The sequence below is a fragment of the Gavialis gangeticus genome, unplaced genomic scaffold (assembly GCF_001723915.1).
Source record: "Gavialis gangeticus isolate Ggan-Ray unplaced genomic scaffold, GavGan_comp1, whole genome shotgun sequence".
NCBI classification, from domain to species: Eukaryota; Metazoa; Chordata; order Crocodylia; family Gavialidae; genus Gavialis; species Gavialis gangeticus.
The window spans coordinates 1,876,074-1,890,168 of NW_017728980.1; the positions used below are offsets into that span (position 1 = coordinate 1,876,074).

General features: G+C 46.8%; 1 protein-coding gene across 1 annotated transcript in view; it reads right to left on the bottom strand.

Annotated features, from left to right (window-relative positions):
- The window catches only part of KIRREL3 (kin of IRRE like 3 (Drosophila)), a 420,743-nt gene that overhangs the window by 84,728 nt on the left and 321,920 nt on the right, over nucleotides 1–14,095 (bottom strand). The window contains exon 9 of the mRNA XM_019509067.1: nucleotides 2,193–2,319. Coding sequence (XP_019364612.1) covers nucleotides 2,193–2,319 — 127 coding nt within the window. The remainder of the gene's footprint in view (nucleotides 1–2,192; nucleotides 2,320–14,095) is intronic.

Sequence of the window (14,095 nt, forward strand, 5' to 3'; positions counted from 1 at the left end):
AAATGCCTTGTTACCAAGACACCGCATATTGTGCTCTTTTAATTCTCTCTTAATTATTTTCTTTCGACTCATGCAGTTTGGAGATGTTGTTTGCGTCTGGGCAAGATATGGCTTAGGCAGTAACCTACTGTATGGTCCTGGACTGACAAGCTGAATAGAAGAGATGTGTTGAATAGACTGAGGAGGGGAGAGGGTTTTGGGGGGAAAAAATGGAGAAAGAGGCTGTGTATGTGGGAGGCATAGGGTTATGCTGGGGATTGTGTATATGTGGGGGATGTGGGGATAAGGTGTGGGTGTGTGGCATTTGTGGGGTGTGAGGGAGGGTGAGTGTGTGGGTACCCCCCCCACTCCTCCCATGGTGCAGTAGCAGGTGGGGGCACTCAGGGTGCTTGTGCCCAGCACAGGTGCTGGTGCCTGGCAGGGTGCGGCTCTGGCCAGTGCTGCACATGGCAGTGAGGAGAGCAGCCCCTGCCAGGCCATCTTTACTGCAGGCACTCCCTGCCGCGCATGTGCAGCCCCTACACTTGCATGGCATGGGAGGGAAACCCTATGCACTGGAACCAGCTGCCTTCAGCATGTGGGGCTTCCCTCTCGTGCCGCACAAGTGTGGGGGCTGCACGTGCATGGTGGGGAGCACTGGTGATGGAGAAGGCCCCATGGCAGCTGTGCTTCTTGCCGCCATGTGCAGTGCTAGCTGGAGACATGCCCCACTGGGCACCAGTGCCTGCGCCAGGCACAAGTACCCTGAGCACCTCCACCTACTGCTGCTGCTGCCTGCCAGGGCTGTGTGCCATAGGGGTAGTGTGAGGGGGTCACTCCCCACCTTCCCTCATACCCACACCCTGCCCACCCAAGCTCTGTGCTGCTTGCTGCCCCCTAGGTGAGGGCTCCGCACTGCTGCCAGCCCCATGCTCTGTGCTCCTGCCCAGCTGCAGCTCCACCCCTGCCTCCACCACTTCCCTATCTGCTGCCTGGAGCAAGCGGGATGCCAGGGAAGCCAAGCAGGTCCCTGATGGCTGCAGCTGTGGCAGCAACAGCTCTGTCTGGAAGCTGTTTGCTGGCCAGGCCAGATCCTACCACTCACAAGGTGAGGCACAATAGGATATGTTGGAGTTGGAGGGTGTACATATGTGGGTGCCTTGCTCCCACCCTCTTGGGCAGAAGGGCTGGGTGGGGTACAGTTAGTTGGTGGGCAGCATGGGCTGGATGAAAGTACCTGACAGGCTGGGTTCGGCCTGTGAGCTGTATCTTGCCTGCCTTGGGAGACCATCTCTGCACTTAAAATACCCCTGCTTAATACTGGCAGCCATTAATATACCGGGCAGATAGGGCTCGCCATCTGAAATTCGCATATACACCAACGACAAAGTTATCGTTTATATCGTGCTAAGGATGCTGGCACTTTCGGCAGACTCAGCCAGTCTAATCTCATTATGGAGCAACACATTAAATAGCGGTTTGAGTAGTCACTGTAATTGGTCCTTAACAAAGTGTGAACAACTGATTGATTGAGTCTGTCAGGGTATTTACCACTAAGTTTAACTACTATAAAGTGCTGGCATGGAGAAATACAGCCCAAATCAGGAGCAAGCTGCTTAAATAAAGATGATTAAGCTATGTACATGTTTGAGATGGGCTATATGGTTTTATCATCTGCTACTTAAAGTGGGCAGGTTGCATTAACCCAGCCTGCCTGTTTATGTAGTGAAAACTGAATTCATTATTCTGTTGTATTGGCTGATGTGAGCTGTAGTTCTGGGGGCAGCCACCAAACCAAGAAGCACAAGGAAGGTGATGATTCCATGAAGGATGTGAATCACAGTGGTTCAAACATCAGTAAAAAAGTTCAGTTGGATCTCAGAGTGAAAGTCCATGGTGGGTTTTATTTCACTTGGCATGTATTAACCCATCTATAATCAGGAACTTGATAATGGTCCCCTAATGTTGAGACTCTATTTGTCCCTTAGGGGAACAACCAGTGCAGTGTCCAAAGGAGGTAAGGTGGCTGCAAAAGATCTAGATAGGAACCACTTAAGTCCATCTGAAGATAGGAATTACCTCCAGAATAATTATCTACTGGTAAATAGATAAACCAGCACTTTCCCATCATGAGCTGTCTGTACAACAGAGCCAAACCAATGAAGCTATTTCACTATACCAGGACAGAAAAACTAAAGAGAAATATGAGGTACCGTTGACAGTCAGAGTCACCTCCCGTTCTCCTGCGCCCACCCGTGGAACCACTGCTCGGCAGACATACTTCCCAGCATCCTCTTGACGGACAGACTTTAGTGTCAATGTGTTCTCGTTGCTCAGGACCTGGAAGAGAGGATAGGTGTGCTTTAAAAAGGGTAATATAAAGCCATCCAGAATGTGCATGTATTTTGAAAAGCCAGAAGGACACTTCTAACTCAGTGCTCAGGATTCACTGGGAAGATGTAACCAAACTTGAGATAAATGGAAGCATCGGTACCGCAAGAAAACTTCTTACAATGTTCTAGTGACTAGACCTTGTATAGAGGTCCTTGAACCTCTTCTACTGGCTCCCAGTACAGTTGGGCAGTTGTTTGTTTGTTCATTCGTTCATTCATTTGTTCATTCATTCATAGAATAACTCTAATGAAAATGCTATTTTTTAAAATTATGCAAGCTCAACATCTTCTCTGTGCCTCTCAGAAATAATAAGTGAGGCCTCTTACCTAAAAAGGGAACACAGAGAGAGAGAGAGAGAGAGATTTTGGGGAACATATTTTTTCATTATTCAAGTTTTGCAAATATTTCCTTTTGATCACATTTTGCAAATATTTTGTTGACAATTCTCGCCTCTTATTTTAAAACAAAATCTTTCAAAATCTTAACAAAATTTGAAACGTTTCAACCAGTTCTAGCAACTAGCAAACCTAGAAACATCTTCAAAGACCAACAAAGCTCCAGTGCCCAATCAAAGTGACACTGAAAAACTTTGTAAGTAGTCATCCACTCACAGTACATGAGCCCTACAAAATACAAATTCACAAAGGAATGGAAAGGTTTGTAGTGTTGCTCAGAAAGGTGTTACCCATAATTTTTGAAGAGAGTGAAGCTGGCTGGTCCTTAGATGTGAATGGCCATCCTCCCACTCCACGGAGAATAGCTCTGGACAACATTTTTTCAGATGCATATTTTATTTGCTGGAATTTTGGATCAACTGGCACCGTTCATGAATTTAGTGAGTCATTTTAGTTGGAAAAAAATGGGAGAAAATACTGAAAAAAAGGCCAAAGTCAAAACATGTTTTAAGGCAATTTCAGAATAAAATTTAAAAATGACTAAAAAGCTTGATATTTCATTTAGAAATTCAACTTTAGAAAAAAACCCTAACATAATCAAGTTCCAAACATTTTGTTCAGCTTCAAATGATCTTTTTTCCACACTTTTTAATTTAGCCAATAGCAGACCAAATGAATTTGTTTGCTTTTATTTTAACACTTCCAGATTGTTCACCAAATGGGAAAAAAACAGAAACAGTGAGTAAACAACTGTCCCTATAGGGTGCTTGTACATGTGACAGGGTTTTAGCCCTTGGGCTTTTATTCTATTCTATGGCTTTTCATTGAAACCCACTATTTCAATGTAGAGGCTTCTGTTACTGTTACAGTGAGGGGCCTGATCCTTTTTTTTTTCCGGTGGAGACTGTCTGCAGCTGTGGGGTGAGTTGACGGCAGGCCAAGTGGCCCCTGAACTGCAGGGGGGTCTAGTCCTTCCCTTTGCAGTGGCAGTGCACCCTGGGGTCACCCGGGTGGGCGGCGAGAGGGCCGGGTGCTGCCTCAGCTTGGAAGCAGCACCTGGTGGATCCAACTCTTTTCTGAGCCCACTGGGACTTCCAGCACCCCCTGCACTGGACCCACCACTTTCCTGCTGCCTGGGATCACCCGGGGACAGGCTGGCTTGCCCCTGGGGCAGCACGGGTAAGTAGTAGGAGGGTGGCTGGGTGTGCTGGCAGCTGGAGAAGGTGCCAGGGATATGCATGGGGTGCTGGAAGCCTGGGCAGACTCAGGGAAGCTGCGGCTTGGTGGGCTTCCAGAGCCTTGTGCACTGTCCCCACTGTCTTTTCCACCCGTCAGCACACCCAGCCGCCCTCCTGCCACCTCCCCAAACTGCCCCAGGGGCAAGTCAGCCCCTTTCTGGGTGGTCCCAAGCAGCGGGAAGGTGGTGGGGACAGTGCATGGGACACTGGAAGCCCCGGTGGGCATGGGGAAGAGTTGAATCCAGTTGGGTGCTGCCTTCAAGCTGAGGCAGCACCCTGTCTGCTAGCAGCCTGCCTGGATGTCCCTAGGGGCCTCCACCACCACAGAGGGAAGGACCGGGGTCCCCTGCAGCTCAGGGGCTGCTTGGCCTGCTGGGCGGGCAGGCTCTGAAAGAAAAAAAGGATCGAGCCCCTCGCCACTTCTGCCTTCAGTAGGTGCCTGTGGCTGCCAGGCACCTGCTAAAGGGAGAAGTGGCAAGGGTCCCACTGCTTTTTTTCAGCAAAGCCTGCCCACCTCACCCATGGCTGGAGGGCGGGACCGGAACGGGAACGTGAGCTGTCAGATAAAAGGCTGCAACCGTACAAATAGCAACATTGCAAACAAAACTACATGGGGCTGTGGTTTAGTTTGCAACACTGCAAACGTATTTGAAACCCCCAAACCTTGCACACGTGTAATGTGTGATGCTATTAATCCAGACAAAGGAAACTTTTGTCACGTGTACGTGGTGACAATCATAATGTGTAAAAATGCCCTTAGCTTTCAAGTGTTAGGAGAGAATTGAGAGCGGCAGATGGTCTTGCTGGTACCTTATCTAAAGAGTATTCAAAGAGTGAGATAAATGTAATTAATGCTAGTACCGTGTGCTTCTGCATAGCTCTTACAGGTGTGTCAATACACCTTCTGTGTGAGACTGTCAGGGCCTGGGTTGACGGCTTCACTGAGTTGTCTGTTCCACAAATGTGTGGGTCCAGCTGAGTGCAAGACGGCAGGGTTTGTCTTGGCATACCCAGTCCCACTGTGGGGGCAGTGTTGACCTATGCTGAATAAATAGATCACGTAAGTCATTGCCGCCTCATGGAGTCAGAAATTTTCTCTCAGATACCAGGCTAGTTTTTCAGCTTCAGCAGTATCAGCTTCTGTATTCAAGATCCCTTGGATTTGGAGTCATTTCTGATAAATGACCCTAGCAAGTATGCTATTGACAAAACTTTAAGATACTTGTGGATACATATGGAGGTTTATGTATCCACAAGTATCTTAAAGTTTTGTCAATGGCAGTCCCCGACCAGCAGGCTAATATGTGACAGCTGACGTATAGCCCCAGCGAGCTCCAACAAGCCCAAGACTATTCTTGTGCTGACTGATGGTAATAGAGCGCTACCATGAGACACCAGGGATTGCTGGTGGCTTAGCTGGGGTAGCCTTGTGTCAGGAATGCCAGTCTGAGTTCACGGCTTGCACCATAATCTTGCCTCAAAATGTGCACAAGACATGTACTGCCCCGTCTCTGCGCCCACTCAAGCTGGGAACAAATAAGAATTAGACTTGAATACAGGAGGCTTCGACTGCTCAGAGACTCTGTCACCTTGTTACATGATTGCAAATGTTTATTGCTTGAGGTCAAAATGTTACTGTGTGAACTGCACCCTTGGGAAGCTTAGCCCCCACACATTTAAAGGAGGGGGGTCTATTCCCTCCCTTTGCAGCCAGAGCAGTAGATGTAATTATGCTTTTTATTTTCTATATCATCCTATTAGTGCTAATGCAAGTGAATCTGGTGGGCCTAGAAGAAAGCCAACCTCGGTGTGAGTTGGTCACGCTCTGCTGGTCACGCTAATGACCTCAGAACATGCCCCCTTGTATCATAGCACGGGGGATCTTTAATATTCTTATAGCGAAGAGCTGGACAGCAGAGAAATCAAGCAAGTTCCTTACTGCATTTGCTGAGTTGCAGTCCCAGACCTTTTGCCCAGTAATCTCAAAGCTGGTGACAAACCATGAAGTTAGCCTGATGGCATCCTGCCAGGGATGGATTATTATCTCATCTTTGCAAATCAGGGGTCTGTGATGCAGACGGACAACAGCATTAGTAGCACAGCTGGGACTAGAAGTCATGAGTCTTGATTCTCAGAGCTTGACTTCACTAACAGCTTGAGTTGTGCCTCTGACTAAACCGGGTGGCTGAGGACTGGATCAGGGCTAGGCACATACCATACCAGATGGCAGGTGGGTACCAATGAGTCGGCTATTCTGAACCCTGGGGCAGTGGCCCAGTAAAATTATGTGCCATCTGTCTGGTGAGAGCTAGTGTTTTGATGCCTTTTTCCCTGGCAACTCGGGGGGTCTCCATCAGCTGAGGTTTACTGCTGCTCTCTGCATCTTTGAATCTATCTTATAAACCTGCTGAAATGTGGACTGCTAGACGTGCTGCCCTACTGGCCCGTCGGTACAATTAGCAGGTTTATTAAAACTCGAAAAGTGCTGAAGCAAAGAAGTCTGATCGAGGCAGTCAGCAAAATCCCAGCACCTATGGTATTTAGAATGTGATGAGTCTAAAGCAAATATCGGCTTTTGGAGTATTTTTAATTACCTGTGAAAGAAGCTCATGCCGATGGCTAATTTCCCACTTATACAACTATATGTCAGAGAGAACATGTTGCTAACTTGGATTTGCATCAACTTTCTATGGTGGCTTTTGCATGCTGGGCAGGACCATGCTTTCCCCTCCCTCCCTCTGACAAAGTGATGGGGGGAGGCTGTCGTTTTCCTAATGACAATCGGTGTCCCTTTGGGTTTGTTTCCTTTTGCCATTTTGGCATGTTTGCTTTGTAAACATATCCCGTACATTAGTTATTGCCATTGCTGCATGTCTGATCTTGCAGCCAATTCCTTCAGCCGTTCTGGGATTTGAGCTGATGCTTAGCAAAACACTAAATACCCTTAGCAGTAGTTATACACACAGTAAAGGCATCTTATTTTCAACTGGTGCAGTTTGGGGAAATGCTGAGATCAGACTACTCGCGTTTAAAATTCTGGTCTGGATTTGAGTTTTCTAAAAGTTATAGCGGCACATTCAAAACCATTTCAATGCTGCTATCCTGAATGGCATATATGCTGGCTGTATATACCCATATCTATCTAACTGCTTGGGTGGTGCAGGATTAATCTGGGGTGTGATTCTTCTTGTGTGGAAAGTATTTCCTATGATCAGTGGGAAATTGTGATCCCAAAGAATACAGGAATTGCATGGATTCATAGCAGGAAGATCCTGCCTGACTAACCTTGTTTCTTTTTATGACCAGGTCACAAAATGCTTAGATGTAGGAGTTGAGGTAGATGTCATTTACTTGGGTTTTAAAAAGGCCTTCGATACAGTGTCTCATCCCATTCTTACAAATAAACTAAGTGGTTTTGATGTAGGTGATGACACGGTTAGGTGGGTGGCAAATTGGCTTATGGGACGCACTCAGAGGGTGGTGGTGGACGGGTCGGTATTGACCTGGAAAGATGTGGGCAGTGGGATCCCCCAAGATTTGGTCCTTGGATGTGTGCCATTCCATATCTTCATTAGTGACTTGGATGAGGGTGTGGAAAGCACTCTGTCCAAATCTGTGGACAACACCAAATTATGGGGCAAAGTAACCACACAGGTATCACAGTGGTGGAATGGGATTTCCGAGTCATAGTAGACTCCAAGATGAACGTGAGTCGTCAATGTGATGCTAACATGAGTCATCAAGTAAAGCTAACTGCACTCTATCATGCATTAGCAGGTGCATCACGAACGGGTCTAAGGAGGTGATGCTTCCCCTCTATGTGGCATTGGTCAGGCTACAGTTGGAGTACTGCATCCAGGTTTGGGCACCACACTTCAAGAACAATGTGGATAACCTTGAGAGCACCCAGAGGAGCGTCCATATGGTTAAGGGCTTGCAGGCCAAGCCCTGTGAGGAGAGACTAAGGGACCTGGATCTCTTCAGTTTCTGCAAGAGAAGGCTGAGAGGTGATCTTGTGGCTGCCTACAAATTCATCAGGGGAGGGCAGCAGGGAATAGGAGATGCTCTGTTCACTAGGGCACCCCCTGGAGTAACTAGGAACAATGGCCACAAACTGATGGAGAGCAGATTTAGTTTGGACGTTAGAAAGAACTTCTTCATGGTAAGGGTGGCCAGAATCTGGAGTGGGCTTCCAAGGGACACGGGGCTCTCCCCTACCATGACTGGACAAGCACCAGGCTGGGGTCATCTGACCCCAGTGCTCTTTCCTGCCTAAGGCAGGGGGTCAGACTTGATCTGTCAAGGGCCCTTGTGACCCTAAAAATCTATGAAACCCCTGTGTTTAATCCACCAGTGTCACTGCTCATTGCCAAACCCATCACTTCTCCCATGGGTTCCTTCTGTTTTACCCTTTCCAGCTTCCCCTTTTCTCTTTCCTATATGTTGATCTCAATCTCTCCTTAAGTTCCCACCCTTTCCATGAAGCACCCCAATTCCTTGAGCTTTGGGTGCCGTGGGGGTTTTTCACAAGGCGATGGGAGCCAGAGGATATTTTCCCACCCTCTCCCTTGCCCTCAGCCTTGCTGTGGAATGAAGCTTTTTTCATGCTGCTTCTCTTATGGCCCAGATGCCTAAAAAACGCATCTTGTTCAGTGGGCTGTATGGTTCCACTGAGGGAATGGGATACAGGGAGGCAATGATGGGTGCTGCTGCCTTCCCTTCCCCCATCCTGCACTACAATGCAGAGAGTTTGAGGTCAGGGAGGAGACACTGTCTCCCCTGCCTGAAGGTTGATGGGGAGAAATGCCACCCCATCCTAGCTCGCCTGTATTCAAACACAAGCTCATGAGTCAGGGTTGTAGAAAAGTGCTTGACTGACACCCTTGGTATCCTGGAGTCCTCTTTCACAGAACAGGCAAGGCAGCACCAGTGAAAACTTCCTTGTCCCGCTCCACCAACCCCATCAGTAAGCCTCAGCCCTGAGTGACCTAATTCCTCACCTAGTTTCCTACATACTTACCCCTGCATGCCATTGCTATGGTCCACCAGCCTGATGGACCCAGCCTGATGGACCCAGTTTGTGCATGTCTTAGTGATGGCAACACCTCTGCTCCTTGGACAGCTTGGCCTGCTGGCTTCCACCCTTCCTGACTGGGATTGCTTTGCTCCCGTTCAGCATGTAGCACACGAGTGGCTCAGACTGCAGAGAAGCAGAATTGGCTTCATGAAGGGGGCAAGATGTCTGTTGAAGACCAAACTTACCTTATTGGAATGAATCCCCACATGACCAAATCCATTTACTTTTATCTTAAGATCCATTGAAGGCTGGAGGCGTGGGTGAAAGTCTTAGTGAAGGCAAAGCCAGGGGGGAATATGTCAGTGTGACATGGGGGTTGACTGGGAACAGGAGACATGGAGTACAGCAAGCTGCAGTGCCTGATTCCATAATTCACTGCCTGTGCTGGGAGCTGGTCAGCTTTACGGAGAAGCATTAACTGTCAGCTTCCCTTGAAGTAAATGGAAGCTATTGTGATGAACAATGCTAATGTCTTTATTAGTTTAAACCATCTTGAGATTTAGTCTTGAGCAGTGCAGGCTCCAAAGAAGCCATTCATCAGCTAGAGGGAGCCAAAGAAAAGGCGAGACCACATCTGCGTTTGTAGGCCAAGTCATTTTTTAACTCCTGACTCCTAATGCACTGAACAGATTTACCGCTACATTTCTCAGCCTTAAACCTAAGTGTTGTAAACTGATAGGAAAAGGATTGAATCTCCACAATTGCTGCAAATCTCAGAGCAACCTCAGCTGTGGCATCATGACCAATATCTCTATAAGACTGACAAATATCAATACTGAGTGCTGAAAATGTGCTTTGGGCTGTACAACGTGGAACAGAAAGTGCCTGCCCAAAGAGGATTATCAGATGGCACCTGCACCCAGGGCCATAATATAAAAAGAAAGCATGTTGGGTTCTGAGCAGAAGTGAAAATCTGCCCATCAGTCCCGGACCTAGATTTGAACAGAGTTCTTTCCAAAATCAAGTCCTAGTGGTACGTGCTGAGCACTTCATAATCTGGTCCTGAAAAAGCCTTTCATTTATAGCAGGAATGACAGTCGCTGCTTTAATTAAGGCTGCATAATAGTTTTAATTTTAACCTCTTTTGCATTGCTTATCACTTCCTGAAATTATCACCTCACTGTATTATGTTTCCCCTGTTTGGTGGCTGTTTGTCCGTCCAGTTAGCTGGCTAGATGCTTCTTCCATACAGCTGGTTTTCTAAATGCCTTGCATGCTCCAGTGGAAAGCAGCATTACATGTAAAACAACAAACAATTCCAGAATGCTAGGCTGTTTTATATAATGATGATGATGACGATAATAATAATAATAGCTGCAAATTCACATCAGGACAATGGCTAGGGGATTGCTGACCAAGAGAGGTTCTTCAGCTGTGATTAAGGTCGTCAGTTCCTCCAAGGTTGTCATTACCTCCTAGGTAATGGCCTTTGTCAAAGTCACTGTGGCTTGACTAAATAAGGTGCAAATCTACCCTGCTTTCTGCTTGACTTCAGACTAACAGGGCTAACCATACAGCTCTTGACTAAATACTCAAAGATATACTAAGTGCAGACCTTAACCTGATGGCAAACGCCCTGCAGAGACAGCTGTCCTCAGCTCGCTGTTCTTTCTCACACTCTGGCTGCCTGGGAATGGGATGGAGACAAAGTGTGTGACTCAGCCTCTCTAACAATGTGCCTTTATTGGGGCAGTTGAATTTACCCAGCAATCTTTATACATGGGGCCACAATTTTAGCTAGTGTAAACCAGTGCACATCACTGACTTCAGCTGAATAGAGCCCACATTACACCAGCTCAGTAACTTGTGCATGGATTTTGTGTGCTCTCAGAATTGTTTTCTGAGCACATGGTACTTCTCCTTTGCAGAAAGGGACAGAGAAGCACAGGCATTACCAGACAGGATTGTACTCATGGCCCTTCAGCCCAGTATTCAGTCTCTGATAGCGGCCAGGAACAGATGCCTCAGAGGAAAGCGTAAAAAGCCTGCAGTACTGGCAGGGGGATAACCAACTCCCTTCTCCACAGCCCTTACCTCTCCTCATCTCAGCTTGGTCTCTAATAGCAATTGGTTTAATCATGTCCAGAATTTGTCCTCATTAACTGCTTGACTTCAGACTAATGGGGACAACTCTGGGTATTCTTGAAATCCATACAGTGGAATCAGGTCTCTAGTTTGCAGGCCAGCAGTGCTATTGACTGATCAGCTTTGCTTAAATTTGTGCAGCTGTATTTTCAAACTAGATCTATGGCTTTGGGTGTGTCACTTTGCAGATGGCAAGATCCAACCCTTTTTGGGCTTCAGTTTCAAAGGGGCATACCTAAAGTTACTATTCATGCCTGGAAGTATGGTTTAAACTTCTTGGGACTTCTTTAGAAGTTAGCATAACATCACTTAGTTTTCTCATCAGCAAGGCAGGAATAACAATATCTACTGCCTCCCAGGGCTGGATCAGCCTTGATTAATATTTGCAAAGCATATTAAGCTTTCTTCAGTTGAATTTGAAATGTAAATTCTATGACTCTTGGGCCAGATCTGGACTTCCACATCCTAGCAAAACTCCAGCCCCTTTAGGGAAGATAAGGAATTTGTTATACAGCCCTTCATTTTCAATCTCCCTCTTCCCATCACAGAAAAAAAAAAAAGGTTGGAAGCCTTAGGAGTTCATTTAGGTAGGACCATCCCTGTCTAAGTCATTCCAGACAAATGTTTGTCTGACCTGCCTTTCCTGCACCTAAAGAGTCCAATGACTTCCACAGCCTCTCTAGACAATGGGTGTGTCTACATGAGACACTTTACTCCACATTAGACTAATGTAATCTGCAGTAAAGCATCACCGTCTACATGTGCACCATTTGCTAGTACCAATACATACAGGTACAAGAAAAACAGCATATTGATTAATGCGCCAAAGCATGTGTAAACCCTGACCAGGAGTGAACTGCTCCCAGTCAGTCCAGGTAGAAGAGGGCAACAGTTGCTGCCTGATGGAGCCCTGATCTCTGCAGGGTGGGGGGAGCTGTCCTGGCTCCCCTCTTGAGCTGGGACAGCTACACCCCCACACCTGGAAGTCTGGGATTGGCACCCAGGAGAGTCTGGAGTTCCCTCTGGCTGTTTAAGGGGGGCAGAGTAGGGCAGGGGGAGCCCAAATTTGTTCCCAACAGGTGCATGCTCAGATGTGTGCCCGGGTACAGTTTAATGTGCCTGAATTTTCTGCACAAAAAAATTCAGATGCATTAATTGCACATGTAGATGCACCCATTCAGTTCAAGTACTCAACAATCCTTGTACTTAGAAAGTCTTTTCTTGTATTCAAACTAAATTCCCTTTCTTGCAATTTAAGCCCATTATTTCTTGTCCTTGCCCCTATGGTGAATAGTTAATCACCATCCTCTTTATAGCAACCATGTTTGTATCTGAAAACTCTTATCAACTCACCCTTCAGTCTTTTCTTCTCCAGACTAAATAATCCTAGTTCATCAAATCTTTTCTCACGTGGCATGGTTTCTAGACCTGTAATCATTTTTGTTGGTCTCCTCAGGACTCTTGCCAATTTTTCCTTATGTTTCTTAAAGTGCTGTGCCAGAAACTGCACATAGGCAAGGCCTTACCAGTGCTGAACACAGTAGAAAAGGAGTCTATCTAGGTAGGAACATCCTTATCCAAGCCATCACTGTCCCTTTTGCATCAAATATTTTCCTAGGAATCTTTGCACTAACAATGTTAAATAACTCTTAAATAGGTGTGTAGGTTGTAGCTGCGCTGGTCTAAGGACATAGGCAGACAAGGTTCTTTGGTTGAATCTGATCTCTTTTATTAAACCAACCTAAACTTCCAACTATTTAAGTTGGTCTAATAAAAGAGATCAGATTCACCCAAAGAACCTTGTCTGCCTCTTAAATAGGTGAACACCTTTCTCCCTTTTAAAAACTAGATTTGAAGACTCCACTGCCATTGACTTCAACAGGCTTTAGATCTCACTTTTGAAGGGTAAAGTTTGCTAAGAGGCTCTGGGATGGTATGTTGGGGTCAGGAGTGGACGTCTATATGTTGATCGGCAGTGGGACAACAGAATGCTTACTCAGCTTTTCTAGCTATCTTGTGTGAATGCTCAGATTGACCGTACTGGAAACTTTTTAAGATGCTCTGCAATCCATCAGCTATCTCTGGGATACAGCACTGTCTATATGCCCACGGCAGTGTTGAGTAAATAGTGGGTACCGAGGTTTTAATGATGTGTCAGTGGAGCAGCAGGAGACACAGAACTTGCACTACATTGGAAGGGTGAGTGGTTGTTCTGGAAGCTAAATCATGATTGTCTGGAACACTGTTAATTTGCAGGCTGAGCTGTCAGTGGGGGGATGGGAGGGTGTCAGCAAATATACAGCCTGCCTAGACGTCTCTTCCATCTGGAGGTTCTCAGCATCTCTCCAGCCAAGTTGGCACTTCTCTGCTTACTGTTTGGTTTGTGGGAGTGCCCCCTCCAATATGGTTAATGGCTCAGGGAGTTGTGGGGAAGCAATTTTTAGTGGAGTCATTGTTCTAAACTGGCATGACCTTGGAGTCTTTGCAGCCACTTCTTATTTACATGTTTTTAGGCAAGATGAATGCTGAAAGATTCAGAAGGCTCATTGAATCAGAGGCCAGGAGGGTTAACTGTGGCCATCCAGCCTAACCCCTGCATAGCAGGCAATAAAATTTCAATTAAGGGTTTCTACATTCACTTTTATATGGCTGACCAAACCAGAATAGCCAACTGAAAGAGCAGTCCTCAAATGCTGTCCCACTAGCTTGTGAGTCTGTGATGGCATTCTCAGAAGCGTGATACCTCGGAGCAGACAAGGGCTTTTGTGCAGGGCTGGATTAACCTTTTAGTGGGCCCTAGGCAAACAAACTCATGGGCCCCGGGCCAGTTGAGACCCCCCTCCAGACCCCGGTGTTGCTGTCCACAGGGGGTGGGCCTCGGGGCCCCTGTTAGGAAGCAATCACGGTGGTAAGGCTGGCAGAGGAGA